A 26,782-nucleotide genomic window follows, 5' to 3' on the forward strand; every position below is an offset into this window, starting at 1 on the left:
TCGGATTTTTGATTACTTCAAAGCCATTTGAAATGAAACGCAGCATTTGTTCACAATTTTATTATGCTTTGTTTATGGTTTCTTATAGAAATTATCGTTGGAAAATTGATAAAAAGTATTGATTTTTGGTGCAACTAATTCTTCAACAAAGCTGTATGTTTGCTAAGAACTTAGATCAATTTATGGCAGTTTTTGAAAATTTTCCGAAACTGGAGATTTTTCAGACAGTTTGGTCAAACTCCTTTGCACTTTTATTCCAATAATTTTTTGATTTTTAACAACACTTCCATTTTATTACGATTTTTTATATAATCACATGGTTTCACTACTATGTGTACAACTGACGTTGAACATGCAAGGTATGCAAAGTTTGGGCGCAAAGTTTGATATTTTCTGATACTCATTCCAAAGTTATTTTGGCCTCGGCTAAAACTAATTTTAACACAGATTATTTATGCATAATTATAAAAATCAAAAATATTTATTCACGTTTTTATGGTACAGTGTATATACAGTTCCTAAGGTCTAAGCCTAGTTCTAAGCTTCCGGACACTTCTCAGTCTTGTCTTTCAAAAACCAACTATCCCCTAATCTCCTGCTCCATATGAATGAAAAAAAAAAGAGGAAAATTCATGTAAAAATGAAATATCAGGAATATTAAGTGGCAAAAACTAAATTTGAATTAAAATGAAACTTCAACGATATATCGACATTGTATGCAATGACATGAACTTGTAGTTTCATGGATGAAACAAAGCTGTGCATATCGCATTTAATTAGTTTTAGATACTACGTAAAACTTAAAAGCTTTTTTTTCAATACACAAGTCGTGATTGTATTTAATTGCCTACTAGAACTGCAAGTCGTCAATAAGTTTCTCGGAGTAGCTTTAGAAGATTGGCAATTTAATTGCCAAGAAACCTCAAAGTTCAATAATGAAACCAAATTTAGAGATTTGCTTATGTATATAGTTACATTAATAATTTGTCCCACTGAACTTTTTTCATGAATTTCTTCATAATAATAAAGTTAAATCAAGCATGATACGGTGCATAAATCATGTCATATATAACTTTTTCACTGCAAGACTTTGTTCACTGCACATAAAATGATTCATTAGTTAGTTATCGTTGTTTATCGTACAAACCGACATTTTATATGCATAAATGCTTGACAATAGTCATTTGGTGATATGGAAATACTGAATGTGGATATACACTTAATGGGAATAATAATATTTCATGGGAAATGCTGCCACAACATAAATTCACTATTATACAAAATAAAAAGAACATGCAAGCTGCGATAGTTCCTGCTATTAGACATTGAGATTGATGATCTTGTTGAGGATTTTGTACTAAAGAAAAGTAATGTGTACGTGAAAAACTATAATGATTCAGAAAAATATAACCATGATTTGTTGTATCAATGGATCCTTGACATGTATCAGACTGTGTAATCGTTACTGGACAAAAACTCTTTTATGTACGATTTGAAAATAGCGCTGAACTTTTAAGATCTTGCCTAAGATCTTTCACCATTACTCTGGGATTTATGTTCATCAACTGACCAAGTGTCGCACAGTTTACCTTCATCTGATGTCCACCTACTGACATATATGTACTCAGACTAGCCAAGCTGATCGGTGGGCTGGTGACGTGATAGTAAGAAAATCCAGCAGGACTTCTCATTGGATTTCTATCACTGTTCGGAGAGCTTGCTCCTAAATGGTCTCTGCTAGAATTGACCAGAAAGCTTGATGAATGCCTTGTTAACGTTTTAGTAGATTTTCGCGCAACGCATCGCATTTTGTTAGGCGAAAATTGAACACGTGATGGTGGCTTTGCTGTTGACTTCTTAGCAACAGCATGCTTCTTAGGCTCAGTTCCGACTTTCGTTTCTCCGGTCATAGTCGTACTCATGACCCACTGCTTGGGCTTACTCCATTTAACTTTGGACATCATGCTCGTAACGAGTGAATCGTAGTTGGATATACTGTCTATTTTCAATTCCAATCCTGGATGAAACTCAGCGTTGTGCGCTGCTACCAGATTTTGGCTGGCAAACGCTGCGTTGCAATATTTACACGTTAAAAAGTTCACATGCTTCACGACGTGCTTTTGCATACCCCCAATGGATACGGAGGTGAAGGAGCACTCGGGGCAACTGTATCCCCTGTGTTGCTCTTCGCATTCTTGTTTCTTAAAATGCAAAGGCAAATGCGAGTGGAACATGTCTTGGTGATGATTCATTTTTTCCTCTGTTTCGCAAAATTCATTGCACCACTGGCAAGTCCAACCTTGCTCTGCCATGTCATCTAGTTTGATAAACCGGGGCGGTAGATGACTGTGCTTCCGACGTATGTGGACTCTCAGTGTTGCTTTGACTCCCTTCTTGTCACAATAGCTGCATTGTAGAAGATTTTGAGTTGAGCTCTGCAGTGGCATGCACATCGTTTTGTACTTGAATGGTAAACCAGTTTTCCATTTTGAAGGATCATTTTCATCTTTTCGTTCCTTATGTATCATTTTCCAGTGACTTCTAACAGTATCTAGTGAACTACTATGCAAGCTACAATAAAAGCAGCAAAAGATAAGTTTTTCCGATGTATCGCCAGCTAAAGGAACTTGTTCTTCTTCAACATCATCACTGTATTCTTCGATCCTACTCTTTTTTTCCTCACTCAGTACCGGGCTTCGATTGGATGGACCAGCCGTTGAGAGTTCTTCAACTTTAAATGGTGCATGCGGGTGGCTGACTTTCCAATGCTGCCAAACGTCGGTATCAGCAGATCCGCTAAATGCACAATGGCCACATTTTATAGTACTCTTATTTGCGTGCATGCGCATGTGCGCTTTAAAACCTGTCAAATTCAGTGCACTGAAACCACACAAATCGCATACATCGCGACAAGCGGTTCTATCTGTATCATCCTTTAATTTATTCAGATCGGCTGCACTTGATTGACGTTTGCGTTTTTTCGTTTTGCCGGAACAAACCAAACCATATTCCTTTTCCCAAAACTCTTTAGTTAATTCGGGACCCCCAGCTGCAGGATTATGAATAATTTTGACCGGTAAATCAGGATGCTTGGCAGTAATGTGTTGGCGCATCAACACTTCAGAATTGGTACTTCTATCGCAATATGGACAAAGGAAATCCAGACGTTTCAGATGAGCCACTTGTACATGCAGTTTGAATCCTCGTAGCCTGGCAAACCTCATGTTACAATGTTTGCATAATAGAGTTTTTTCTCCGTCTTTGCTATCTCGAGCTGCAACGTTAAAAAATTTATTGTCATATCAATTATATCAATTATGTCATATCATATTGTCATATCATTCTGTTCATAACACAATGTGGTAAGTATTAAATTATCTAACATTAAAATAATAGTAATAATAAACCTTACATTTGGTAGATGTTGTTTTTTCCTTTTGTACTTCAGCTTCTTCTAAATTATCATCTTTCAGATCAATGACAAGATCGTTATTATCTCTACTGTCCTCATCGTCGACATCTGCCTCCATATTGGCATCAATGGAACTATCTTGCAATTTACTAATAGCATGTGTCAAGTCAAAAGTTTTCGAAGTATCATCAGTTGCTTTTATTACTGTTTGTACAGAGGGGTTAATTTCTTTCGCTGACTTCTTGAACTGTCTAGATACTTGAGAAGGCCCAGATGGAGTAAGTTTATCGACTTTTGCTTTTGAACTAGATTTTTTCGTTATTCCTTTAATAATACTTGTTTGTCTTTGCAATAGAGTTGTTACCTGAAAAGTGTAAATTATGATGTATTGACGGATATTCCTAATAAGCTACTGCAAAACAATTTAGTCAGGATGTCTTTGCGATATGCAATGCAATATAAAATTTTTTTCATCTTAATCATCTACCAACAAACTCCTTGATTTTGCATATAACATTTCTGGTAAATTGTGAGTATACAAAGAAAAAAAAGACTGGCTACAGTAACATATACACTCACCCACTCCTCAATTGAATTATCAGGGGTAAGCATTTCATGGTCTGGCTCTTCGCCAGGATGTTGTTTAGTAAAATGTTTGACTAGCGTGTGACGATTTACAGACAAAAAACCACAAGCTCTGCAATGCCATCTGTAAGAATCATGCTACGTTGAAGATTTTTCATTTTCATCAGCATTGTACAATACCTTATATTGTAAATTGATTTATTAGTTGGATAACAAGATATTTAATGCCACTTACTTTTTGTACTTCAATTCTCGGTAGAGATGATCCCTTAAATCATGCTTATACCTCGTCTCAAAATAGTTGCAGAGTGTGCACACGTACAAGGTACCATTTGGTTTTCCGTAAGGGCCAAACTGGCCCATTTCAGAGTCGCTCAATTCGCTAAAGTCTTCTGAAATGCTAGTGTCAGTCACCGGATTTTCCAAGCTCTCGGGTAGTTTATCATCTTCAGTTTTATCTAACAATCGTAATTTGTCAACAGCACGAATCTTGCTCACTCGTTCGTTAATTGGGCTATTTGGTTCAGTTCCTTTCTTCATTTCAGTGGTTTTGGCTGTTATTATTTTAACTTTTTCATCACTAGATTTCCCTATTTCACTGGCAGTCGATTTACTGGGTTTAAACTTTGCCTGTTTGCCTATAATATCACTTCCTTCACTCTTGCGCTTGGCGCTTTTGACAGGAGAATCAGTCGCAGCTGCAGCTTCTTCGTCCTCTAGAAGGATACCCCGAATGTGTCTTATTCTGGGCATGTCGCGCCTCCACAGAGGCGTTGTGTCAAATGGTTCGTCATTTGTGCCTTGATCTGTCATCTCCCCGATTTTTTTCAGACCACCTTTAAGTTTTTGGTAGATCATATCATATTTTATTTGAGGCTCCTCGGGGTGTCTCGAAACAAAGTGTTGTTCAATATTAATTTTCCCAGTTGTCTTGTAACTGCACTCGCCGCACTTAAACTGAGACCGTTCTTCATGTTCTGTCGACGCATGTGAAATCATTTCATTTTTATATATGCACTTATAATCGCACAAGTTGCACTTCCAGTGATTACCATCACGATCCGGACCTTCATCTTCCACTTCATCTTGTACGTTCTGAGTAGTTTCAACGCTTTCCGGTTCTCTGATTACTTTCACAAACGGCCGTTTATCCCCGTGCTTGTCTGAAAGATGTCTCTCCACAACGTGCCTGTTTACAAATTTAAAACTATTACACGACATAGAATTTACTTATCAAGAATTGAAAGTTGTCGAAACATCTGACAAATTTATCTGTGCCTGGAAGGATTGAGATAGGTTTCCAAGGACCCATGTAGCAAAATATACATCAGTAAGATGTTTGTAATAACATGCCGTTTGCGTCAAATGATCTTCAGAGATGATCTGACGTCCACAATATAAATTTGACATATATTTCTTTGCAAAACATCCCGGTAAGCAAGCATAACTGAGTCAAATTTGCCACGCTGTACAAACCTGTGATAATGGTGGTGATTACAATGAGAGCATTTATATAATCTAGTGTCGTGCATTTTCAAGTGAATCCCCATCTTGTCTATCCCTATGTTTTGGGTCTCTTGTCCTGGCTGGGGTGACGAGCAGTGAGGGCAGCGGAAATATGGTTCGTCTGAATGTAGGGCTTTTAGATGACAGCGTAACATCGTGTCGTCAACTGTCAGGTAATTGCATTCGGCAACGCCGCACACATATCTAGGGTGAAATTCAAATTTAGGTAATTGTGATGACACCGACATGCATTCGAATTTCATTTATCAAAGTGCGTCTTCCTGTAGATCCTTAGTGTAACAAGATCCCTCCAAAGCAGATTGTGGAAAAAAAATTTTGCGGTGCACATGCCAGAACTAACACTGTAATTTCAGTTTCGATAACGGCAGTGAAGAAACATACCTTTTGTGTTCTGGTACAAACTGAGGCAAAGATGCATCATCGGTATTCTCTTTGTTCACGTCGCGCGATTTGCTGCCCATTCGCCCATTCTGATGCGAACTGCTAGCCAAGTTGACCATCTTATCAAACATTCTTTCCTTTTTATCCAAACATGGTACTGGATTCACAGGACCAGATTCAGGTACACTTTCATCCTTAGCATGAAGTTGCAGGTGTCGAATCATGTTTGTTCTTACTTTAGTTCTATATGGACAAACTGCGCACATCACTTCTCGATTATAAATAGCTTGGCGTGGCAGGGACTCGATTTCATCAGGATTAAAGGATAGCTTTTCAACATCTATGGATTTCTCGTTTTCCTTATCTGACACTTTTGTGGGTGTTCGTTTTTTCCCCCTTCCTTTCTCTGTTGCTCCACCCTGAAATATAATGACACCTGTTTTATAATCATACCTAACAAATGTATATTTCAAACACGAATAAACAAACTCTTGGATTGCATTCATACTAACTATTGGTTGGACAACAAAGAGGCCATCGGTTGATGGGTTCTTGGGGTCTGCAGGCACTAATTTGTTAGAAGCGAATTTATGTTTAGACTTCATGTGAGACATAGCTTGATACGGCATTGTGCATCTCATTGAACACAATGAGCATCCAAAGCGTTTGAGGCTGTGTGTCTTCAAATGTTCCAGCAAAAATCCCACTTTAACAAAACGTTTCTTGCAGTGCGCACAAATTAGGGATTTAATGTCATTGTCGGCTGTGCAATTTGATAGGTGGCATTTTAACAGCTCTGGTGTATCCGAATTGAAGCTACAATTGTAGTTTCCACATTTGTACAAGTCGCTGCCGGTGAACCCTGTATCTTTTATATCATCTAAAGTAAGCAGCTGCCTAACTGCGTTGGAAGTTGTTTCCAAGTTAGTATTCGGAGTAATGTTCAGATTTGTATCGCTGCTATTACTTTCCATAACAGATTGTGTTTCCTCAGTTTTATCACTGGTTGTTGCGGTACTTGTTGATATCTGAGAATGCGTTTTAGCATTTTCAGTCGTTTTAACTTCAGGTTTGCTGGATTTTGTTACAGTCTGCGTGTTGTCTTCCAATATTTCTATATCGCTATCGTCTGAGGGTTCTGCTTTCTTTTCAGTTGAATCTATGGCTATTGGCGATGAATCAGAATATCCATCATGCGCAAAATTATTCAAGCTGTCAGAACGTTTGACACCCTTATCTCTCACTAATTGTTCGAGGGAATTTGAATGTGTGTTTAAACTCAATGGATCTGCTGCATTCTCAATAGTTAATAATGTTTTCCTCAAATCAGATTCTTCGACTAATTTTTGCGAGTTACCAACATCTGGACAGCCATCACTGTCATTATTGGCAGAATATTCAAATGATAAACAAGTTTTGAGCCTGTGCTCCTGGGATTGCCCTAACGACGAATTGCTGATTGACTTGTCAATGTGTGATTTATCTGGTAGAAGTTCTATATTTAGCGGTATACAATACTCGTTCGGGTCATCTACCTCGGGAATAGATATCCTATTGTCAAGACTTTCATCCTCATTGGTGTCCTGTATAGTGTAACGTGACATTGCTGGTGTTCCTGTAGCGTTACTCTGGGTCTCACCACTTTCAGAAATTTGAGAAAACAAATTTCTCTTTAATAAGCTTATGTTGACTCCTCTGTCCGAACTGCTCAGGAATATCTCTGTCGGCGATGTGCTGCTGGAATTTTTTGAAGTACTTTGGTCATCATTTTGAGATTGAGGTTTTGCCAGTTGCCAACATTCTTCAGGGATTTCTTCAATGTTGGTTACAAGATCTGTATACTTGAAATCGTCTTCCACGTTTTTTACTATCAATTGATCAATCACATTTTGTTCCTTTGTTACCTGTGGCGAAGAGAAAACACTTTGAGTTATTTTACAAAATCCAATAAACCTTTACTTGCCACAACAGCAAATATTGGCAAGACTTGGTGATAATCTTAAGCTTAAGTTAACAAATGTCTACGGTTACTATTCATACATTTTTTCTTATCAATTTACCTGTGACATAAGGTTTCTTTCAATGACATGTGGTGGTAGATTACAGTGAACGTTGCTAAGATGATTATGCAGCTCCCACAACATGTCAGACCCATTGACACAGTACATGCATTGATATTTGTATATTCCATGGATTTTGTAGTGCTGTGGAAGACGAATATTAGGTAAAATAGGTAATAACAGTTGAAAAATGTCAAGTAAATTATTCAGAATGTAATCGCGAAATCTTACAGACACAAGCTGCTCTGGTTTCAAACTTGTTTGAGCACACAAGTGGCATTTGTATATCGAGAGTAGTGGACCATGTTTTGTTTTCAAATGTGAAATAAACTTCTCAGGAATGTAAAAACTCTTCCAACATTCTGAAATTCGAAATTGTCACTATAGTGCTGTCTATTCTAAAGAAAGAATATTTGATATTTGGGTGCTTTTTAGGTATTTCTGCAAGTTACATATAAACTATAAGTAGGATAATTCACCTTGTTGGCATATAAATGGTTTTACACATTCGCTACGATCCATGCGTTCATCAGGTATTTTATCGTGAATCGCCTTGCCTTGCAACACAGTTATAACCTGACTTGGATGACTGACAGCCTGAAAATCACGTCAAGTTATATGTCACTATAGCAAATAATGTACACCAGTCTCTCTGGTTAATTTTTAATAATACAACGTCGTACCTGATGTAGTTCTACATAAGATTGAGTTACAGCTCTGTAAAAGCAAAATCTGCATTGATACCGGCAGTGCGCATGTCGATTTATCAAATGCGCTTCCATTGCATCCCAATCATCTAAAACTGTACAACAATAAGCGCAGTTTTGATATCCGAAAGGTCGAATCGCTTTTTCTTTGACACAGACACTCTCGTGTTCGTTGCAATGCTTTTTGAAGTACTCTAACGAGCTTGTTGTATAAGTACAGTCACGTGCCATACACTTGAACATGTGACACAATTTCGCAGGCGTCAACATCAACTGATAAGCTTCTGGTGATTTAAGTTTTATAGCAATTGATTGCGCCACGCATTCCTTGTGCTTGAGCAATGTTGCTGTTCTTGTGAGCTTGATTATTTTGTAATTTGGTTTCACAGGGACTTGAACACTTCCAGCTGGTTTTACTTGTGTGGCTATTGTGGCTGTGCCAGTTGTTTTCACAATTTTTGGCATAAAAACTGACTTCTTTAGGTGCGTGTTGTTTTGAAGTTTTGAAGTAGATTGTACTGGTACAATATTGGTTACGACTTGCTTGTTCGAGGTTTGAGAAGTAGATGGGAGACTTTTCAGTGGAATTATTTTTAAGGGTTCCCCAGTGTTGTTCATGGTGTTCATAAGCCGTTGATTTAAAACAGACCTATTTCCCACTTTCTGTAGAATAATTGGGCTCTTTTTCAATATTGATATCCTGGGTTTCACGGGCGACGTTTCCACAGCTTTTCTTATATCGCTGATCTAAATAAAACAAAGAAATAAAGACTTTAGCTGACTAAAACAATCCCGACAGTGTTAAATTATATAACTAATAAGCGGCAAGGCTTCAACAGATATTGATCAGATATTTCACTGAATATTGGGCATACAGTTTCAACTTCTACATATTCGCCAAACAATGTGTATGGAAAAATTATTAAAATTAAAAACAACTGACCTACAAACTTGATATTATAGGGATTACTTACTATAGAACTTTCATCCTCTGCATCATCCCCTGTTGGAGCAAGACTGACAACATTTTCTATTCGTAAAAACGAGCATTCTTCTTCTGTGTCTGTCTGTAGAACATCCACTCCCAAGTCCGAAGCACTGCCTTCTGGTGTAAAATATTACGGGATTATGAAACGGTATGATAATGTACACGGAAAAGCTGCCTTAATACATTCATAGTGCTAATTAAAAAAAAACCCTAACGTTGCTGCAAAGACATTCTATAACAACGGAATTTTATTTTCGTACCAGTGCTGGATAATTGATTTTCTTCGTGAGCCTCGACTGGATTTGAAGGCACGGAAAGTTTGTCACCGCTCAGTCGTCGTATCCTAATCAAAGTCTTTGGTGGACTCGAGTCATCTGATGGTTCGAGCTTGGCTTCTTTAGGCTTAGTAAACTGGTTATTCCAGAGTTCTTTAATATGGGATAATGGTACAACATCAGGTGCTTCCGGAATGATCTTTTCATCATTCACCTGGTCAACGTTCATCTGCTCATCATCTGTAGCTTGACTAGACATACCAGTCTTTGCGCTCTGTAGCTGAGCTGCAAGTCTCTGAATTGTGATAGCCATGAGACCTCTGGCGGAAGCATTATTATCAGTTGCAGTTTCCTTCAGTAACGAGTTGACATCTTGCGATATCTGATTCTCTGACTGTTCGTTGCTAGAATCTGACTCAAAAGGTACAAATGTACTTGTCATTTCGACGTCACTTGTCTCCGTATCACTACCAAAATCTGGCAACGTATCATCAAAGGATACCAGTGGATCTTTTGGCTTTGATTCTGAATTGTTTGAACCATTCAAGTTATCTTGAAGGCTCAAACCTTCTTCGCAATTCATCGAGATGTTCAAATTTGAATCAGGTACAAGCGTTATTTGATTGAAGGAATTTTCATCTATATTCAATTTGGACGGTTTTTTGTCACAAAGATTTTCTTCCACATCTGATTGAAATAAATTTATGTCCGAGCACGGCTGGGATTTGTCTGGCAAACTCATAAGTGGATCACGACTATTTCTCTCTATTGCATTCGGTTCCTTATCTACTTGAGAATTTGTATCCATTTTGACTTTCAGCTTATCGATTATCGACAGAGATTTATTTATTCCATCTTTGTTGACTTTAATCCCAATATTTTCGACGATCTCCTGCATCTTTTTTTTCCTTTGTAATTGAATCTCATGCTCTTTAATTGCTACTTCCGGCGGACATACAAAGACACTCAAGTTTCCACCAACAGTTGACGTTTCGTTTTCTTGCTGTGGCAAAACAAATGCTGTTTCCATACTTTCATTGATTCCAATTTTTTCAACAACCAATGCTTTCTTGCCTGCTGCGTTATCCACTTCTTTTTCACTATTTTCAGCATCAGTTGGTACTTGCAAGCAAGTGCTTTCTTCAGTAATTTTTATTTCAGTATTCACATTGGCTATGGAAATTTTTTTTTGTGGACTGTCAGTACCTGTCATCGGAACTTGTTGTATGTCCGTTGCATTCTCAATAATTTCTATAATTTCATCTGTCTGGTCTAACACTTCTGTGACTGTCACACTAATTTTTTCAGGAGTCGATACATTATCATTTCCCACCATATTGTCCTTGAGCATTATAGTGGAGTCAATCTTGGTACTAGATCCTGCATTAACTCTTTTTGACATATTTATTTCAACGATTTTCGCAGTGGAATTGTAACGATGCTTTGTGAGTAAATGTTTTTCAATGTTGCACTTCTTTAGTTGTACAAAATTGCATAGCGAACAAATGTAACCGTTTACGGCATCTTCCTCAGGTATACTATCTTCAATGATTGCCACCGAAACATTGTCCGCAAATTTACGACACACCTTATAGTAATGGGATTTAAGAGAGGATTTCGCAACAGTTTGGTATGGGCAGCTGACACATTTAAATCTATATTCTCCGGTATGACCAGTACAATGTTCATAAAACGCTTCTTTTGCAAGTTCCTTTGTATCTGTTGTACAAAAAAGGCAGAATCTACAATTATATTCGAACTTTTCATTGCTACACGACTTTGGACCAGCTCTTCTCATATCACTGTTACTCGATTCTTCAATAGCTACTTTTGCGTCGGATTGCGGGAGTCTTGAAATCAGAACTTCATCTTCAGGATGATTTAATTTATAATGATGAACAATATTTTTACCCGTAAATGTGCACAACATACACTTATACCTCTCTTGGCCTGTCCATGCATGGTCGAGTAACTTTTCAGCTTCCGAACTGCTTAGATCCTCAAATGTGTTGACTTGGTCAATACTGTATACTTCATTATCAGTGATATGCTCAATGTCGGCTGGCTCACCATCGTCTGTGCTTTGTTTTTTATCTGGAATGTTCATGTTTTTACACCCTCTTACTTCAGAATTTGAGTTGACAGAGTCTGTGCCTGGCACACTTTGTTGAAAGGTAACGTCATCATTATCCAAAGTATCATTGTTTCGAGATAGATTTGAGTTTCCTGGTTCTTGCGACGCGTCTAGAGATTCAACAATATTCAAAGTTTTGTCATTCAGATCAGCTTCTAATGCTGGAATTTCAGGAGATATTGAAGCGGATGTTTTCTTCTTTTTCCTTTTCTTCTTCGATAGAATACCCAATTGCCAGTTGAACTTTTTCTTTTTTCGCTTTGTGACACCTTTTTTGATTCCTTCAGTATCACAAATACTTTCATCCAATTCTTCATCCGCATCTGCATCACTTTCTTTCTCAATTTCCTCTGTGACTTTTTCTGTAGCAGGTTTAGCAGTTAGCCCGATCAAAATGTTACTCAGCAATTCTTCATTTGTATCTTGTTGACCTTTGGTTGTATTTTTGGTATTCGAACTTTTGGTATTCCTTCTACTGAGTGTGCTACTACCAGACATGGAGATGTCTGACAGAACGCTACCTTCGTCAGTCAACGACATTGTATCGTCAACTTTATCTTCGGTGGTTTTGGCAGACTTGTCGTTTTTAGATCTTTGATTGTGCGTTTCAGTGGTTTGCATGCGAGTTTTTCTTCTAGATACTCTTAGACTTACAACTACTTCGGGTTCAGGTCGAGATTCAGGTTCTGGATGGAGGGATATATCGACGGCTGCAGCCAGGTCGGACACATCAATGCCAAAACTTTCATCCGAAGAACTTTCGAACATTATCTTGGAAGAGTCAATTCTACTGGGTTCCGTTTTTTCAACTACTACTCTCGGGATACGTTTGCTACGTCGTAACATCACTTCCCGCGATTCCTCAAACTTTTCCGCGTCTAGAGATTGCGAAGCTTCGGACTTTTGCGGCGATTCGCTTGGCTCTGTTACTGTTGTTGCCTCTGATTGCGAACTATAGAGAGACTTGAGACTCTCGGACGGCGTTAACGAGTTTATCAGTGGTTCATCGTCCTCGCTATCCGAAGACTCTATATACTGCCTTGAAATGACTTTCGAAACCCGTTTGGAAGTTCGTTTTTGTAAACCGAGATGCGACCCTTTGGTAGCTTCTGGTTGCGAAGCTTTAGAAGCTTTATACTTGTTACGATTATTCTGATCGAAATCATTTGCTTTTAACTGGTCCGCAAAATCTGTTTCATCAGTTTCGGAATTAATGATATGTTTGCTACCGGATTTACGTGTTTTCTTATCGGCCGCGTCGCTAGAACTGTTCGGAAGCGTTGGTACAGTTGAGTTCAAATTTCCGTTCCCTTCTTTGATCAATCTGCACATTCGATGTCCAGTTGCAGTAACAACTCCTTCACTTATAAACATTTCTCTTATATCTTCCTGTAACATTTCCAACGAATTTCTTCTCTTATTCTTTATTTTTGCCGGCACCTTTTCCTTAACTTTTTCATTTTCGTCAAGTGGCTGCGGATTGTCTTTGGGTAAATATGATTCGGCCAGCTTGCTGTCCACAGGGTTTTCGGTAGCTGATTCTTTTTTCTTTGAACCTTTCCCTCGTTTTTTATAGCCTCTCTTTTTCTTTGGCGTTGAAATTGCCAACTCTTCAACTGCAGTTGTGGCATTAGAAACTTTCTCATCTTCGTCGGAATTTTTCGATTTCTCCACAATATCGAGTTTAGATTCTGATGCAGTGTCATTATCATTTTGACTGCTAGCATTAAGTTTGCTCTCCTGCTCAATGTCGGCAATTTTTGTTGGATCATTGGTATTCTGTTCATTCAACGTATCTTTGAGCAAACCTAATCTATCTGCTAATGATTCTTCGTCCGAACTATCTGAAAAAATTACACGCCTTTTCTTTCTTACTTGCAACTTTCTTGATTCCATGACTTTTTCTGTGCTTGAGCTACTGCTTTCAGAGTCTGACTCGATAATTTTTTTAATCTTTTTCATTTTCTTTGAATGAAGAGCTTCGCCTAGTTTGTGTAATAATTTCGCTTGGTCAAAAAGTTGTTTTCCCTGGCCAAATTCAAAGGATTTTCTAATTAAAGCTTCGATCCATTCTTTGGTTACTTCTTCTTTCGGCTTAGATGTGTCTGATTCTTTTGGAGGGTCAATACTATCCAATTGTTGGACAGAATCGATCATGGGATGTACTTGAGTAGAAGTAACCACAGCGTCGTGAACATCGTCTCCAATTGACGAAACAACTTTGTTATTTATAGCATTGTGAACTTTATTATCGTCCAGTTGTTCAGGTTTCGAGATATGTACAGCCAATGCGCTTGCCGCATCATCCGTTCTTCCACTTTCCTCTTTCGCCTTTCGCGTAATTTGATCGCCTTCATTCTTCTCATCTTTAGCATTTTGCTGACTTGTTACAGGTAATTGTTCGTGCATTACAGAAGAACTGATCTCTGATACTTTTACTTCAATGATGGCAGTTTCAATTTTTGGCGGAGGAGGTGGAGGATCGGGCCGTTTGATTTTCGGAATTTTAAACTTTTGGAGGCCATAACCTTGTCCAGTCTTAGCTTTAGTATCAATAACGCCATACAGACATTCAAGTGGAGAGTGTAACTTGTCTTTCAACATTTTATCGCTCTCCTTATCTTCAGCTTCAGATTCTCTGCGATTTTTCGCTTCCATTAATTTCTGGTTCTTATTTTTCTCCTTTCCTCTCGGTTGTATTCCATTCGGGCTGCTCTTTCTGCTTCCCTTTGTTTCAGAAATACGTCTTCTCGGATCTCTGTCACCGGATGATCCCACGACGTCTTTGACCGAATCGACTACATTGAATGCGTCTTTTATCAATCGAGGGTCTCTAACCGTTGTAGCCGCTACAGTCTCTTTGGGTATAACTGGACTCGGCGGTTTCTGCTCGGTTCGCATGCGAGGATCTCTTTCGGAAACTCTGTTATCTCTGTTCAACCGAACTCGATTATCCCTCTCATTATGGCCGTCGCGTTCCCACTCTGTTCTTCGAGAATCGCGTATGAACCCGCATCTGGAATCGCCTCTACCACCCCTGTCGTTGTAGTAACGCTCCCTTCCTCGTCCACGCCGGTTCCAGTCATTGTCATTCCGCTCTCTGTCCCGACTCCAAAGCGACGAAGGAGTGCCAGGCCTGGTGTAAGGTGCGGGCGTTCCTGGTCTACAGGCTGGTCCGTCATTTCCGGACCTGCCACGAGCGGAATCGCCGTCCCTTCTGTATCCAACATCGCTAACCCTGGTCGTTGACGAGTCCCAGGTGTGTCGCGGTTGAGAAATGTCCGATGGCCTGTCGTACGACGCGTCATAGGATCGGTTCTCCATTCTGGTATTCCGATATTGCGGCCCAGTCGGATAGGCGGACGGTGAAAGCAAGGGCGGTATCACGGACGTTGGACCGGGCGTTTCTTCTCTGAATCCGCCTTCGGCGTGCAGACCACGGTTTGTTTCTTGCGGTCGAGATGCCGGATTGATCATCGGTCTGATCGGTGGCGGGTGGGGATTGAACTGCGGTATTCTAGATTCGGGGTCATTCATTTGGTGAAAATCGGGGGTCATTCCTGGAGGACAGTTTGACCCCATTTGCCACATATCTTGATGGAAATTTGTATTGTTTTGGTTGCGCTGGTAAGTGTTGGAGGGTGCTTGTGTGGGCGGGGGACGAATATTTCCACTGTAATTTGGCCCCGAACCCCATTGGGGAGAGTTAGTAAACTCAGGGGCCATGGGTGAAGGTAGTAACGGGTTTCTTTTCGTCATTGTTCCCGTGTTCCTATTGAAGTAGTCGACGTTTTCTCGCCTGTACTCGTCATTCCTGCCAAGCGTACATGCTGCATCAGCGGACAGAACATTTGACTGACTGCGTCTCTGGTAAAGCGGTGCATTCCTTATGCTTTCGTCAGTCTTTGAGCCCGGGTCCATATTATTCCGAAGATTTGGGTATGTCATGTTTCCTACTTGCTCCTCCGTTGGTCGAGACAGATTACCAGAAACTACATTCATGTCTTTAGCGTCATCTCCACATTCTCTTTCTTGCAAATCTCTAAATTGCCGCGGGTGTCGCTCGTAATTATCCGCATAGCGGTGTTCCTTTTCATTTTCCTTCTCTATCATTGTATTTTGCAGCGGAGATGGCGGAAGATTCCTATGATCGACAGGTTTATCTGCGCTCAATAGGCTCGGAGATAATAGCGGCTGTGATATTCTAGGTGGTGAAGGTGTTACTTTGGTATCACCAGCTTTGGAAGTTTCGGGTCTCGAACTTGACGAGGAAATCGAATGCTTATGAGGTAAGCATCTTCGAGCAGTTAATTTAACAATATGTTTATCTATTTCTTCCCATCTCCTTTCACTTTCTCTGTCGATGTCTTCTTGAGTTAACACGAAACTATTCGGAACTTTCGATACTTCGCTGCCTTCCTTCAGATTTCTTCTTTGATTTCTACCTGCCAGCGTTTCCATTTTAGTTTTACCGATATCATCTATCCCAGAGTTCTTTGAAGTCTTGGATTTTGCATCGTTAGCCGCAATATCTTTGTTATGTTGTTCTTTTTTTCCGCAATCACTTTCCTCGCACAGTAATTCGGCTAGATCCTCTATAGAAAGCGGTGGTTCAGTAAGTACCGACGGCGGTGAGACCAGTAACGGTGTAGAAGGTTTCGGGCTTAACTTTGGTTGATTAACACAGTCTTTTTGGCGCGGCGATGTAATTTTTAGTCTTGGGAATAATATATCTGGATCGGGAGACTTGAGTCGAACTTCTGGTACATTTACTGGGGATTGTGACCTTCTATCAGAATGCATCGTACCGGCGCTCGTACTACCGTGCCTACTCTTATCAAAAGTTGGCATAATTCTCCGCAATCCTCCCAAGGAAGGAGCAGGTATAGCCGGTATATGGCGAGGCGCCATTGGTACATGGGGTCTACCCTCCGGAATGACTTTTTGTGGTAAATTATCGCAAACTAATTTCGCAGCAGTAGCTACATCGGTTCCTGGCGCAATCACAGATTGCCATGTGTTTCTACGCGATTTGTTAATTTGATTCTCTGACTCCTCGAGCATATCCCACTCAGAGAAAGGATCATTGCTATCCGACCCGCAGTTATTTGAATTGTGATTCGTAGAATTTTGGTTATTTTTACATTCGGCTTTACGCTCAGTGGGAATGATAATTGGGATTGTTACTGGTATGTTTTCACATTGATCGGGACTGGCAGGTTTACTGTCACATTTACAGGCGCTTGCTTCATCACTTCGCTCGGTGGGTATAATAATAGGAGTCGATTTTGGCATATGTTCAGGGCTGCCAGTTGGACTGGGGCTTGCCGGTGTTTCATTTTCCAACATTTTTTCTTGAGAAGGCTCAGCTAACTTGGTCTTAGCCGTGTCCTTTGAACTGCAAAAAAATTTCTCATCATTCTTCCATTTTACTCTACAAATGTATATTAATAATACATTTACAGTACGGTGTCATAATAATGTGAGGCTTAAAATTAAATTCTTACTTGTTCATTATAATTAAAACATAAAGTCTTTTATGTTGAACAATGTTCACGGAAATATGTAACATTCTTTCAAATAAGTGCAAATTGTGTAAAATTGTGTTTTACTGCAGTAGTAATTATGAAAGTGATGCACTGGCATTAATAAAAATATGATGTAGGAATCAATTTTTCATAGGACTAGACTGCTCTTTTGAAGTTTTATTTAGTAAACCGAAGTTGAGAATCCTCCATCGAATTTAACATATTCGATTAAAAGATGCTGGTTTGTCAATCTATGATACGACTTACCTTGCGTTTTGCGTAGAGTTTTCTCCAGATTTTTTGTGCAGGGGATTAATGCCTGCCGTATTGCCCTAGAATCCGCGTAAGATTAGTGATAATAAACATAGAATGGCATTAATGCGATACGTATTTGGCTCTAAGAAGTATGAGATGGGAACGGGCGAAATAAAACAGTGCAGATTATTAAACAATAAACTTAATTACTCGTCAATATGAATCCGCATACGAAAATGTCCGCCTTTTTTTCAACATGAAATGGCGGTAAATACGTATTCCACGTATATCCATTCCTACTTTCTCGACAAATACACAGTCAAATTCGAATACCCGCATACATTTATAGTATCATTTCGGTTTTCTTCACGAAATCAATAATACGGTCTCCTTCTTCGCCATCAGCCAAAATGAAGTTTTGAAAACGAAGACTACCCGCCACGGCGTAATAAACACAAGTTGCACACATATACGAGGAAGTTAGCGTAGACAATTTGCTGAAATGAAAGACATAATGTCGAAATGCAAGAGGTTCCTGACGTGTTTGCAATAATTCGACTTTGACTGCAATCAAATCATCATTATATATATTATATTTCAGCTTCGACAAATTAGTGAAAGCTGATGAGATTGAAGTTGGTTACGATAACCTAATGATGTATGTTCAGGAAAAATTGTCATTCCGCATTTTCAGGAGGGTCTGAAACTCAATAAACTGTTATAAAACAAAAACAATCTCACGTTCTAAAAACTCAACACATTCAGAGTCATTGCCAAGTTGCAAGCTGATGACTCTTTTTCAATCTTTCATTATGTTAACGTTACTAACTTCAACGTAAAAACTGAAAAATGTCCACGAAATTCACTCGTAGATGTGTACATATATGTGATATGTATTGCCTGAAGTTCATTCTTGAAGTATGATGCTACACTTTTCGTTGCACTTGAACTGGTGAAGTAATAACAAATATTCGTGTTTCCGCATACACAATAATTATCGAACTCAAGTTACAAGACGGCACATCATTATGAATAGATTTGATAGTTTAAATGCACGTAATCCACGTAGGAAAATATCGTACTATAGGTACAGTGTGGCATATAATGAAGATACAAACAATTGTAGGTACCTTTTCTACTTTATTGTGTAGCTTCTGCAGGACATCCTCGCATCTCTGTAAAGTTTCGATCCTCAACCTGTATAACGAGGATATTCAATAGTTAATGTTTACCCAAACACACAAAAATGGATAATGATGCATGATTCATGGGTGTTGCGTCTGTTAATTAAACATCTCCTTTTAAGATTTCGACGTCACAGTATGAAGCACGGTACATTGTCATTTCTTAGTATAACATGTATATCATTTCAATTGAACAGAATTGAATTCTGTTGAATCCTGAGAAACCATCCATACAGAAATTGTATAACTAAAAAATAAATGGTTTCAATAGTTACTGACCCAAAACTCGTTAATTGATTTTCAAAACACGACAAAGAAAAAAACCTGGATATGTCCAAAACATGGGATTATTACGTATGGTCTTCTTAGCCGAGCCATCATAAGGAATTGGCAATAGATCAATAGATTGGAAACACCCATCGCATAATTTTAGAGGTAAGGAAGAAAAGTTTATTTCAAGGTTATTTGACAGCGTAATATTTAAGGTAATCCATGTACTCTAATTATATACTATAGACTCAATAATTCACAAATTTAAATTCAGCTTCAAAAATATGTAGGAAATGTTGCTGAGACCTGATTTCCCTAGTAGTTTCTTTCGGCTTTACCAGTCCGCGGTACGATCAATATATCGCAAGTATAGAAATACAAACACGCGGGAGAGATAATTAAAGTCGTGATCAAAGCTCCAAGCACCGAACCCTGCGTGACTTTTGTCTCGCATTAACGGTCCTTATTCTGGCAAAAATCATTGACCAGTTTAGCGTTTGAATAATAAGATGAAAGATCAATTAACTACGAACGCAGAAGACACACATCGTAACACTCCTTTCAATAGAGTAGTGCAGAAAACGTAATTTAAGACGTGGAAATCATGGCTTTAATTTCATATGAAAATGCAGCCTCTCGCGAAACACAAGTCATAGGGTATTTTAAGAAGACCGTCAACAGAGTGCAGACGAACGGCTGTTCCCACAACGTCTTTGACAATATGTAAATCGTATAGATCAGCTGTTCGCACGCAAGTAGGACAGACACTCCCTCCCGGCTTGAAGCTGCTCACTCTGTTTCACATTGCCCTAATACAATCTGACCGAACCCAACCAAAATGGAACACACCTAGCACAACCTCGCTCTTACCCTTCTCATCGCTTTAAGCATCCCCCTATTCCGAACACTGTTATAACGGAGCAGGTAAAGAAAAACTGGCCGTCAACTGCACCTGCGCAAGAAAACTAATCGGACAAACTACAATAATTGTAATTGCTGAGAAGGCGGTGACTGCAGAAAGCAACTACAGTATAGCTGAAAAACCGCTCTTCCACGAATGTCTTACGTCTCAGAAACTTCGAATGATGAAATAGATGTTAGATATCGAGCCAATGTCAATTTCCATACTAGTAAATGAAACCACTGTGACAGAAGAAATGTCAGGGATGCTCAGTGGAATTATTCGAATGAAAGTAAGTATATTTTCACGAATGAGACGTAATATAAAACAAAAAATTACGATGGATGTATCAGAAATTTGTGATCGTCACCTATGGTTGAGACAAGGCAATGTCAGCTTCGCATGTTACTATGCGTATACACTGGTTGGATGTAAATACGTAATTACGATAGTATGAGTGTATCAACTGGGTTTTGTGACAACCCACAACGTCAGGTGTGAAAATATTATAACTGTGCACAATAGATGCATAAGTACTGAAAACAGTGAAAGAAGATGCTACACACAGCCGGCAAAGTAATGTTACAGATACTGAAATAAAAAACAAAAAAAAAACAACGAAAAAGAAAATAGAAGAGAAAAAATAATAAATTTAAAACAATAAAGTAAAATACAAAGTTTACTTGAAAGTTGGAGCGGACGAAAAGTAACAAATACATATTGATCGCAGTCAGCCTCATACGTCAGTCTTGCCCAATAAACTGCAAGAAAGTATTTGCCTTTTGCACAATTTCCCGTATTAAGTACCTCTTTAATGGGATTCACTTCGATATAGTACCAAATTCCGTTATGCGAAGATTTAACCTCGCGATTGCATACATAGACTGTTGTAACGGCGTATGTATTTATTCGCATTGATTTAGCTTAGTCGTATATTTACTGACCAAACCAGGAGCGCATCGTGATGTAGATATAACGGGGATTTTCCCTATATAAACCCGATGACGAAAGAACGCCGGAAAACGGGATTTTATAATTCAAGAAGTCAGTCGACGGAATGATGACAAGAAGGACAAAGGGATATGATACATTCTTGTTCTCGATGCCACGTCTTGGATTCTCATTTTGTTGCTTTCTCTTAGTACCGGATGTCGCCACTATTGGCCAATCGTTGTACCGCGACCAATCTTCAGTCAGTTGCAGTTAATTTTGTCACTCATCACTCGTAATTGCATATAATGTAGGTATAGTGATAGGTATACTGGACCCCTTGATGACGAGGATGTGACGTACTTTCTTTTGCTGTTGGACAGGATCCCATGTAGACTTTGCATCTTCTGCAACTGGGCTTCCCTTGACTTATCCTTGACCTTCTGGAGCCTCTCAATCATCGCCTCCAAGAACGGAATGTATTTTTGCATCTCCGCAAACTTCTTGTCGTATGCGTCCATGATGGCTTCGTTGTTTGGATTACCTAGGTCCACAATTAAATCGTTTATCGTTTCCATCTATAATCAATATTCTTGGACGTCTTCTTTCGACGTTATCTTCAAGGGAAGTGGGGATTGAATGTCCTAAGTATACTGTTCTTGCAGTACCAGTCCTATGCCAAATAGGCGCGATTAACACCACCGACTTTTCACATGCTCATTCCAGAACTTTGGTTGTTTTCAATTCATCCAAGTAATCCTTTTTTGAATCGCGACTCTTTGAAATAAGACAGGTCTACGAAGCGATAAAGGTGGCAGCAGGCGCCTTAACAATACTGCCGAGTATATGCTTAGTCAATTAACTGCAGCAATCAGTTAAGTAGTCGAAACGGCTAGAGCAGGATGGTTTTTTGATGAGGGCTACTGGATCGTGCTTCATTATTCATGCCATTCTATAGTCATTATCTATACATACAAATGATTGAATTATCAAGTGACAATTTTGCAGGGTTGAATTCACAGTATGGATTTTGGCAAAGAAATTTTCAATTGGGTGAAAAGTACACGTATTTAAAGTAAAATATTAAGTAGGCGAAACATTGTTCAAAGTATACTGAAGAAGCATTGCGTAGGTCCTGCTGCGGCGTTGTGTTAATTAATTTTTATGTCTTTTCTAGTTTATATTAAGCATGCACATGCAGCCCTGTCACCTAGTAGATAGCAGGTGCGTTGTACAACCGTTCCAACCAACATGCAAAACTTATGTGCTAGAGGAGGGTTCATTTCATGAGGACTCGGTGAATGAGAAGGACTTGTTTCCTGGCGTATGAATATCTATATGCTTGATACAAATATGTATATATACTGTACAGCTCTAAATAATATGTATTACGAGATACAATATTTCAATTCTGTGGCTGCTCAAAGAGTGGAGTCCTGTTCTCTGTACTTCAACAAGTAGTTTGATTTTTTTTCTTTCATTCTTTGTATGGATTCAATTAGAATGAGCCACGTCAGTGAACAAAATTAGTCATGTACAAGTATGGTCTAAACTTTAATACACATAGTCACTTTGAGTAACACAAAGCGAAACCGTTTCAAAAGATATTCATGGTATGTGGTACCGAGGCATATATGTGTATTGACCGTTATCTACGTGTTCCCGATGTTGCCGGAAGTGAAACACATACACGTACAGTGGGTTCTTGAATTCGCATAGATTGATTCATATCAGAATGTATAATATTACATTTATCGTTTTCTGCATCGCATTACATCTAGTTGTTTATCTTTTTCTATCTACACAGTATCAATCTCGTCCGCGCAATATGTACACGGCAAACGCAGTTCGACCTCGTACGTTGGATGGGTGCAAAAAATGTGACTTGTTTCGAATTCAAAACATATTCGACAGTTTACCAAGTCTCTTACACGATGGTTTCCATCAACAACTATCTGATGATATGTCTATGGATCGACTAACTGGACAATTCACGGAAACTTTGAAGAACAAATTTATTTTTTTTATATAAGTAATAAAATAAATTTTGAAACATTTGACAAACCACTGCTCTCAGATCCACCGCAGTGTCTTTCCTAGTCTCGCAGACTATCAATGCGAATATACCATTTACCGCCGTTGATATATCATAAGGATCGCTTTAGTCGCGTAACCGTTTGAAGCTTACATATAGTGCACTAGCTTTACGCATCACTAAATTAGAATTTTTTCAAAATAGATTAAGCAAAAAGTACTTTATATTTCCATTTTCATAACGTGAAAAACAGATCCGGTCGATCAGGCAATGATTGAAGCTGAGAAAAGCAAAGGCTGAGAGGATCACTATTTCACACGCGATCAGATAAAGAAAATACTTATAGTCCATACTGCAATTGTGTGATGTAACGCCACGCATTCCTGGACATCAGACATTTGTAAGGTAGACTGAATTAAAGTCAGGCGGATTGTTTGCTGATTCGCATCGTTGCTTTCAACGTTTCCCGAGGTTGTGCGCATGTATCGATACATCACGGAATAACGCATACGCAACCAAAAACAGACATTTTCAGTGCGTACGGAAATGAAGCACAGACAAGGAGCATTTAGCCTAGCGGTAATCTACTACCAAGAGAAAATTACGCGAAGAAACTGGACATGTTGCGAATAACTTGATGATTGAAACAATTACATTTCGCCGGAACCTCACAAAATTAATCCGTAGCACCCAATGATTAATCACTCTTGTACTTTTCAGTGTACACGCCGACTCCGAAATGTTTGGCGTTTAATATTTTGTATTTTCGGATTTTCTCAACGTTTTCATAATCCAATTGAGTTTAAAATGATCTATGTAGCGTTGTGCAATTCACATTGCCAGTTTGGATCCAGAGGTACTAATTTGTTATTTGAGTACCACTGTTTTAGCACACGCGAGTCACACTCACGCAAGAGGTCAATGAGCTCCACTGGACGTTAAAACTGCTCCATATACATATATGTACACACGCAGGCACGCACGCACGCACACACACACACACATATGTGTGTATATATATATATATATTTGTGCATGTGCATACACAAGTTTTCCATCCAACTCACCGAGGTATACACATATTTATGCTCATTTTTTCATTTCTAATATCATCAGATAGCTTCGCATATATAATATATCCTGGCAGTCATTCACTAGTACGCTGCACTACTAGAGAGGTGTTGTGTCAAAGAGAATGGCCCACGCCACGCCGTACAACCATAAGCAAGACAGCTCTATACCCGAGAAAAAAAAACACTCCACTACACCATTTCTGTGCCTAAAATAATTTTTATAACGGTGTAGAGTCGGTATTATTTGCAGAGACCCATATAGATCGGTGTGTCCCTGGTTTATGGTATAATTATTGCATAGTACGCGTGTATCTATACCGGCACATGTATACGTACCAGATCACAATTATTTAACCTATCACAAGGGCAATCGACTCCTACGAGATCGCGTTATTTTCGAAGCACATTTTGACGAAAAACTTATGCGTTTGTTGGCTTCCGACGGATGTTAGGGCGACAAGCGTATTATGGTAGATGGCGACTGAATCGTCGCCAACCGTTAGCCTCGGCGACAGTGCTCGGCGAGCAAGCGATATCTTTATACGCCACACGGTAAGTCTGATTGAGTCCGGTTGATCACGGTTATGCGGATCCTAGGGTTGTAGGTGCGCGGCTACACTCCTTCTTGTATCGTCTGTCTCCCGCACTCAACGAAAGTAACCATGACAGCTCGACTCTGAGACTGGGGAGATCCGAAATGCGAAGAGGAAATCCACTCTTGATTTTGAGGCTTTGCCTATCCGAGACGGAGCTGGCGTGGATCGTACTTTGCAGAGTCTGGGCTCAGGCGCGCTCCAGGACTAGTTGAAGCAGGGTTTCCCCCTCCCTAAACGGGGTCGAGGCCTGTTTGAACAGTGTTGCCAACCCTTCAATTTTTAACTCATTTCCACTGATAATACGTTGTACTTTCCTATCGGCGTGACTCGGTTCGCAAACTCGTTACCCTCGTCGAAATTTATATTGTAATTACCCTCTGTGGTATTACGTCTGTGAGAAACGACAGTTCATGCGACAATTCGTTGAAACAAAACTTGGTCATTCCTGTCTCTCATGACAACCACCTTTGATTACTATGCATTCGAATGTTTTTTTTTTTTTAAACTGGAAGTGTGTAGAGTTACAATATGCCGTAGTATTATTAGATTTAACGCAGATTTTATGATTCGTATAACATTACTTAAAAGGAAAGGATACAGGGACCTTGTGAGAATTGATCACTCGGCTGACGACAATCATGACGCTTCTCTACTATTATTCGCTGATGATTCGAGATATGTTTGAACAAATGTTAGGTAGGAGTAGAAAAGAAAAAAACATATCAAATATGGTAACGTGTGGGGCCCGAGATGCCATTTTATCATTACAGAATGAACTACGCCTGAACAAACAATGACTTCGACACAATTTCTCCAGGACCTGCAAGCCACGCATCTCTCTATGGACCACTTTATCCGCCATTACGGTTATCGTCTGAAAATGTAATCCGAAACCAAAAATAGTCGATTGAACGCAACAACATTTTTCAGAATCGATTGCACCACACGTTTTGAATACCAGAAAAAACTGCAGTAAAGCGCATGAATAGTTATAACTGAACTACGGATTATCCAAATGCGAAATAAATAACGCACGGTTAAAAACCAGTAAAGGATACTCTAGTCACGATCGTACTAATTGAATGCACTGCCGTATCCTAATTACGAAAGAGATTCTATAGACGCTATAACATGATCAAACGAAATATGGCTTTGTGAACTGTTACTTATACAAATGTCACAGTATGCATGAAACCGATGTGCAACAATATACCTATATACGTATGTTATATACACATGTAGAGTTCCGCCACACTCTCTCAATGGTAGTATAGAATGCTCTAGAGTAAAGATAATTGGTTCGAGCTATGACATAACGCAAAACGGTAAAGAATGAGAAGTCTGTTGAAAATCATACTTTATGATGGAAAAGTTTCTAATCCGTGCTAACAAGTACAGAATAGCCGCTGAAAGTCCCTCTATCAAATAGAATAGTTATTCACACATTTTTGCGACAGGAAAAATTACTCTAAAGAATAAGTCTAAGGCAATTCATGTACCACGTAGTGTTTCTGTGGATGTGGCCTGGTCGTAAACGTTGCAACGATGCATGTACGTGGTTCAAATAATGAGACTAATTGAAGAGACACGAGGCTCGCAACAGAAATATCAATTTTCTATGTTTTGACCTGAAGCAATAATTCCCTCTTAAAAGTTCGAAGGAATGATACAATCGTCATATTTACCATAAATTTTAAGAGATCGAGGTACAGGTTGACGATACTGCGCGTAGCTAATTAATCACCACAGGTCACTTTCGAAATAACACTTTTGTCCTGGGATACGTGAACAACGATAAATTAATGATGGCTGACCGACTAAACTCGGATTTACGATGCAAAGATCGCAAGGGATGACGGAACCTCGGACAAATATGGAGGAGTGGCAGGGACGAAACTTCTGTATTCAATAGTACGAACACGACGCTATGGCCGCTCCTCC

At 39.2% G+C, this 26,782-nt stretch overlaps 1 protein-coding gene across 8 annotated transcripts; it reads right to left on the bottom strand.

Moving 5' to 3' along the window:
- Positions 1 to 462: 462 nt before the first annotated feature.
- On the bottom strand, positions 463 to 26,782 carry LOC124176841. 8 transcript variants are annotated; one of them, XM_046558604.1, is made up of 17 exons: positions 26,527 to 26,782; positions 21,501 to 21,681; positions 18,983 to 19,049; positions 17,865 to 17,929; positions 9,921 to 17,467; positions 9,647 to 9,777; positions 8,649 to 9,419; positions 8,445 to 8,562; positions 8,197 to 8,327; positions 7,966 to 8,109; positions 6,418 to 7,809; positions 5,906 to 6,324; positions 5,474 to 5,707; positions 4,233 to 5,186; positions 3,992 to 4,121; positions 3,413 to 3,776; positions 463 to 3,274 (listed from the first exon to the last, which is right to left on the bottom strand). In XM_046558604.1, the coding sequence occupies exons 2-17, from the start codon at positions 21,656 to 21,658 to the stop codon at positions 1,482 to 1,484; spliced, it is 14,418 nt and encodes a 4,805-aa protein (XP_046414560.1). In that variant the 5' UTR covers positions 21,659 to 21,681; positions 26,527 to 26,782; the 3' UTR covers positions 463 to 1,481. The 8 variants fall into 8 exon arrangements, with proteins under 8 accessions (XP_046414560.1, XP_046414561.1, XP_046414559.1 ...); XM_046558605.1 differs by lacking the exon at positions 26,527 to 26,782 and adding an exon at positions 24,582 to 25,761; XM_046558603.1 differs by lacking the exon at positions 26,527 to 26,782 and adding an exon at positions 23,526 to 25,761.

The sequence above is a fragment of the Neodiprion fabricii genome, chromosome 2, assembly GCF_021155785.1.
Source record: "Neodiprion fabricii isolate iyNeoFabr1 chromosome 2, iyNeoFabr1.1, whole genome shotgun sequence".
NCBI lineage: Eukaryota > Metazoa > Arthropoda > Insecta > Hymenoptera > Diprionidae > Neodiprion > Neodiprion fabricii.

Excerpts from the sequence above, each read along its gene's own strand:
- LOC124176841 (XM_046558601.1), bottom strand. The coding sequence starts at position 21,715 with ATGGAAACGATAAACGATTTAATTGTGGACCTAGGTAATCCAAACAAC. Across the intron at positions 19,050-21,500 it reads CTGTCCAACAGCAAAAGAAA|GTTGAGGATCGAAACTTTAC; the intron begins GTACGTCACATC and ends CTCGTTATACAG. Across the intron at positions 8,328-8,444 it reads ACCATTTATATGCCAACAAG|AATGTTGGAAGAGTTTTTAC; the intron begins GTGAATTATCCT and ends TTCGAATTTCAG.